The 6,303-nt window shown below is 35.0% G+C and overlaps 1 protein-coding gene across 1 annotated transcript; it reads left to right on the forward strand.

Annotated features, from left to right (window-relative positions):
* The first annotated feature begins 2,997 nt into the window (after positions 1 to 2,997).
* LOC108474778 (multicopper oxidase LPR1-like) lies at positions 2,998 to 6,055 on the forward strand. The gene is made up of 3 exons (XM_017776793.2): positions 2,998 to 3,541; positions 4,139 to 5,596; positions 5,670 to 6,055. Exons 1-3 carry the CDS (start codon positions 3,254 to 3,256, stop codon positions 5,721 to 5,723), a joined length of 1,800 nt encoding a protein of 599 aa, XP_017632282.1. The 5' UTR covers positions 2,998 to 3,253; the 3' UTR covers positions 5,724 to 6,055.
* The last annotated feature ends 248 nt before the right edge of the window (positions 6,056 to 6,303 follow it).

The following is a 6,303-nucleotide window of genomic DNA, read 5'->3' on the forward strand; positions in this document are numbered from 1 at the left end:
TCCGATTTTTAGGCGACTTTAAAATACACAACCTTCTTCAACTGTATTTATCATTTCTCCATCGAAATGAACGTACACTAAAAAAAAATTAAGAACTCATTTTCAACAATATTTGCTTCCTCCTCAACAAAACACCGGTATGGCTATTTTTGTTTTTCAATTGATAAAGCAAAAAAAAAAAAAAAACTCGAATAGAAGATCTATTTATATATAGTTGGCTTCACTACTAGGTAATGGATGTTCGACACCCAAGAAAATTATTTTTGTTTCAAAATATAGTTAGGGTGTCGGCCACTTGATACACGACACCTGAACAATGTTTTGAATGACAAAGTGTGCTGACTATGATGTGTCCAACCCCCCTCCCCAAATTTTTTTATACAAAAAAGGGGTGTCGGTCAACTGTTTCACGGCACTCCGAAAATTTTTTAAATACTAATATATTTTGTATACTAGTATGATACGGTGTGAAAATTATACATGGATGTTGATCATGGAATGGCGACAACCAAAAAAATTTATTTTTTTTAAGTCTGTATCAATTATAAGGTAATGATCGGGGGGAATTTTATGTGGGTGCCGGCCATGGAGTGACCAAAACCCCCAGCACTGTTCATTTCAGATAATTTTAGTTATTATTTTTAAACTTGAGTCATTGTTGTAAATATTTTATTTTTAGATAAGATGGGTAAAATAGCCTTAGAGATCCTTTCCTTCATTTTCTTTTTCATCTTCATGAATATCTTTATTGATTCTTGGCAGATTCTGAAATAAACTAAATTTTATAACTATCAATGGAGATTCTAAAGAAGGAAAGAGAAAAAATGATGTTTTTTATTTACTCAAGCTCTTATTGAACATTTTATGGGGTCGTGTCTTGATTTACTGTTATTTTTCATGGGTTTGGAAGATTTTTCTGCTGTAATGACTGTGGATTGCCGATGAATATGTTTTGAGAGGGTGTCTTGCTTGACTATTTGATTTCTTTATATTGTTGGTTCTTGGATTTTCCTATTAGAGCTTTTTGCTGATTCACTCATTCATTGTATAATGAGTAAGGTTAATGTGAGGATGTTACTTAAACGTGGCAAAGTATAAAAGGTGAGCACCCACAAATGACAAATTTATTAAAATTTTCAAAAATTAAAACTAAAATAACAAATCTTATAAATATTGAGGACTAAATTTGTTAAATATTTTATATTTAGGATTAAATTGATAGAATATATAAATATTAGATGGCTAAATTTATTATTAAATCAATAAAAAAGTCTACATCAAGTACTTATCACTCATGTAATGGCCACTAAAGAGAGTGACCAACATATTTGATTTTGAAAAATTTAGTGAGTAAATTGAAAAACTTAATAATTTAATGACCAAAACAATAATTTAGTGATATTTTTGTAATTTACCCTATATTTAAAGGGGAAAACAGCCTGTTGATAACTTGATTCCTTTCATTTATTCAAATTCATATACTTCAGTTCATCATAATGCTTCACAATATAAATATTGACACAGATTATTTAAACTTAATCTAATTGATTCGTTCCCATTTATATTATTTCAAAAGACAATAAAGATGTAGCAAAGGGCAAAAGTTCCAAAAGAAACAGTTGGCGGTCGAAACCTAATTATTTAAGAAAAATTCAATGTTGGTGGTCGAGACCTAATTATTTAGTTTAAATGCACAAGCATGTGGTGTTCACTAAGTGATGAATTTGTGCCCAATGCTTTACACTTTGGACATCCACAAAATCAGTAAGTAAATAAATATTCTTCATGCTCATTATGAAAATCATGTCCAGACTGCTATTGCTTCACTTTAAAATTAGGTTCAAGCAGGTTATTATTTAGCTCATCATGAAAGTCAATGTGGTTTTTATAAAGATAAGAATGCTAAAATTTATTGAAACTCGATAAAAGTAATATATTAGGAATTAGATTACATTTTGGTCTTTCTATAAAAAATAAATAAATTAGTCATTAGATCAAAAAGTAAATTGATCATTTTGTTAAAATTTCATATCTTTATATGATTAAAAACCGACATAGCTAACAAAATAACCAGACAATGATACTTAGCGTGCTACGTGTACTTCATATTGACATACATTAACTCATTTTAATAGTGGAGATAAATAAATTTTTAACAAAAGAGCCAATTTACTTTTTAATCTAATGTATAAAAACTAATTTATCTAATATAATTCCAGTTGATAATACCATTCACACTCTTAATATTGTGGAAAAGTAAAGCACGTTTCTGATATGTTGCAATTGAGGCGTCATCACTATTCCTTTTTGACGAATTAATCAAAAATAAAAAATAAAAAAAATCTTGATGGTTGGTATTGAAATATGGTCTGATGGAATCCATCAACCGAGCAAATTAAGTCAAGCAGTGGGAGACTTTTGGGAGTGATGTTAACAGTTAATCAACCAAACAAAAAGCTTTGGTTGTGGTTTAAAATTCTGCAGACATCAAGTTACAAAGGGAACATGGAATCTATGGAAAGATTAATTAGTTTGGACCAATATAGGGTCCTCCTCAGTACACATATTTATTAGTCAACCAGAGAAATCTAGCGTCTTCAACTTCACACCTCAATTAAAGAGAAAGCTGTTTAAACAAAAATCAAACACCTAACAGCAGTCACATTGAGAAGAAACTAAAGAATATGTACTATTAATTTGGAATCAATTCTATGCTCATTCCATTCGATAACAATTAACATTATGTGTTCAAGATTTTTTTTTTTTAAATTTTCTTTTGAAATTAATAAATTAAAATAAAACATATTGCGTGAGTTTAAACAGTAAAACCAAACGTTATAACAATAAAAATGTAGTTGAATACGAAGGGGATGAAAAATATATAACTACATTAATTAAGCTTAAGTAACTGTAGGTTTTCAGCTCCAAACTTTTAATGTTATTTAACTTTTTCATAGAAATTTAAGCAAAATCAATGAGTTTCTTTTTATCGGAGATGCCAAGGTGGAGTTGGAAACTTATCTCCCTTTGTTTTTATCTGTCTGGCTATGGTAATTGGGTGTACTTTTTTTTTTGGTTCATAACAATGTTTTTTTGTCAATTACCTTTTACTCTATTTTATATGGATTTTGATTCTGGCATGGAATGATTATACCATCATTTTCATATCAGAATATGATATAATAGTAAAAACACACACATGAAAATTATATAAACAGAAGGAAGTGCCATATCTTTTACCAAGTTAACCTCTATGAAGGCATTCCCTTTCAAAGCCTATCTCTCTCTTTCTCTCACTCACACACAGTACTCACGCTTCCTCCCTTTGTTTTCTCTGGTTTCCATGAGGAGGATTCTGCTTTCTCTCCTACTTTTAGCTCACCTTGGGGAGCTCGGCGCTGAAGATAGGCTTCTGAATCCATCAAAACTGGAGATGTTCGTTGATGAGCTTCCAGATATGCCTAAAATCCAAGGTTTTCGTATGCTCAATACTTCCCCCAAACCCAAGTCACTCATGATTGGCATGTTCAAGAAAAAATGGGTAACTATATTCCTTTCTTTTCTATTCCAAATATTCTTGCTAAGCAAATAGGAGAATTTCTTTTTCAAAATCTACAGCTATTGACAACCTCCAACTTGTATTCTTATTTTTCTTTTAAGAATTATAGCGCAAAACTAGAGAAAAGAGTTAAAATGTTTTAAGTCTCCTCTTCCAGTAGCTAAAAAGAAGCGTGTTCCTCAGTCACCTTACCTTCTTGTCTTCAAAAATTGCTGCAAATTCATGTAATTACATAACCCCCAAATATAGTATAGTTAAAAACTGAGACTGGTTCTTTGCTATCTTCGACACCTTGGCCAGTTGTAAAGTTTGGTGCTTTCCCATCTTAATATATTTACCAAAATAATAATAATAATAATATAAAGTAGACAGCGAAGTGAGTGATAATAATAAGTTATGAGTTGTAGTCTTATTTTATTTATTTGTTTGATTGATTAGTTTATTTTTTACACTTTTTTATTAACAGAGTAATTAAATTGTGTTGGTAAATTCGAGGGAAAAATGTTTAATCTTTTTGCAAAGCTTGGGTCTTACAACATCATCATAATCGCTCTACTTTGTCTTAATTCGAGATTTCAGAAATTCCACAGGGACTTGCCTCCAACGCCAGTGTTCGCCTATGGTGCTTCAAGCCGCAGGGCAACAGTCCCCGGTCCGACCATCGAGGCACTCCAGGGAATTGACACTTACGTGACATGGAAAAACTTTCTCCCATCAAAGCACATACTGCCATGGGATCCGACAATTCCCACTGCCATACCTGCAACCAAGACGGGAATCCCTACCGTAGTGCACCTCCATGGCGGCATGCATGAACCCGCCAATGATGGAAACGCAAACTCATGGTTCACTGCTGGATTCAAAGAGAACGGTCCTGACTGGTCTAAGAGAACATATCACTACAACAATAATCAGCAGCCTGGAAGTCTTTGGTACCATGATCATGCCATGGGGTTGACCAGAGTCAACCTATTAGCCGGTCTGATTGGAGCCTATGTTATTCGACACCCTGAGGTTGAGGGCCCACTTGAACTTCCCCACGGCGTAGAGTTCGATCGGCCTTTGATCGTCTTTGATCGTAGCTTTCGTAGGGATGGATCCATATACATGAATTCCACAGGAAACAACCCCTCTATACATCCGCAATGGCAGCCGGAATATTTCGGCGACGTAATCATAGTGAATGGTAAGGCATGGCCGAAGATGACGGTTCGACGTCGTAAATACCGATTACGTATAATCAACGCTAGCAATGCTAGATTCTTCAGATTTTTCTTCACAAATGGCTTGGAGTTCATCCACGTGGCATCTGACTCGACTTACCTCGGGGAACCCGTGGTGACCAATGAAACTCTGCTGGCACCCTCAGAGATTGCTGACGTGGTCGTTGACTTTTCAAAATCAGAGACGGATGAAGCTGTTCTAGCTAACGATGCACCCTACCCTTACCCTTCTGGTGACCCAGTCAATGGATCAAACGGTAAAATCATGAAATTTACAATCAAGAAAAAGAGAGAGTTTGACACGTGGCGAGTACCCGATAAATTGATCCAATATCCTTCCCCGGATTTATCCAGTGCGACGCAAAGACGATACATCGCAATGTACGAATACACAAGCGACATCGGCGAGCCTACGCATCTCTACATCAATGGGAAACCGTACGAGGAGCCGGCAACGGAGACTCCAAAGGCAGGAACGAGTGAGATCTGGAACGTAATTAATTTAACGGAAGATAATCATCCGATGCACATTCATTTGGCACTGTTTACGGTGTTGGATCAAACGGAGCTAGTAAGAGCAGAGGAGTTTAAGGCATGCATGTCGAAAATGAACGACGCCATCAAGTGCCAAATAAGCAAACACGCACGTGGCAAAAAGTTAAGTGTGGCAGCTCATGAGAAAGGGTGGAAGAATGTGTACAAGATGACACCTGGATATGTGACAAGGATATTAGTTAGGTTTTCTTACATACATTCCAACACTTCATACTCATTTGATCCAACTGGAATGCCCGGTTACGTGTATCATTGTCATGTAAGTAACTACATTGCGTTTCCTTTTATGTTTGGTGGATATATATTTAAATATAAAACATTGGAAAATGCAGATCTTGGATCACGAAGACAATGCGATGATGAGGCCACTTGTGGTGATGAAGTGAGAAGCAATATTGGAAGGAAGAAGAGCAAGGTATAACAGGAAATGGGCATTGTAAAGTGGTTAATTTTGTTCTGAAAGTAGTGGTACAAGCAGGGGGAAGTTAGACATATATATAGAACCAGAATGTTAAAAGTGTAGAATTGGTTAAAAACAAAATGGATGTATCTTTATGATCTAGAAATGTAAGGTTGCCAAAGTGTGGTCTGTAATGCGGAGTACTTGTTCGCTGGTTACTTCTTTTTCTTCTTTCTTTCTTTCTGAACTGATTTGCTGGAATTAAATAACCAATAAAAGTAACAATGGAATTAAGGTCTGATTTTTGAACGCCAACAACTGCACCTGGACCAACCCTGCTTTAAGTAGTGAGTCTGCCATGCAATACTATCCCATTCTCTGTTTGTGATATATGTAGAACGAGAAGCCATAGCAAAGCTTGATCATTGTCTGGTCTGAATCAACATGCATAAGCATTGTAAGACCCAAATTTTGCCTGGGACCCAATAAAATCAAACCCGAATTAAACCTAACCTATTATCCAGTTACAAGCCCAAACTCAATTTTGGCCCAAACATAATCCCAAC

This window comes from Gossypium arboreum, chromosome 3, assembly GCF_025698485.1.
Source record: "Gossypium arboreum isolate Shixiya-1 chromosome 3, ASM2569848v2, whole genome shotgun sequence".
In the NCBI taxonomy this organism is placed as follows: domain Eukaryota; kingdom Viridiplantae; phylum Streptophyta; class Magnoliopsida; order Malvales; family Malvaceae; genus Gossypium; species Gossypium arboreum.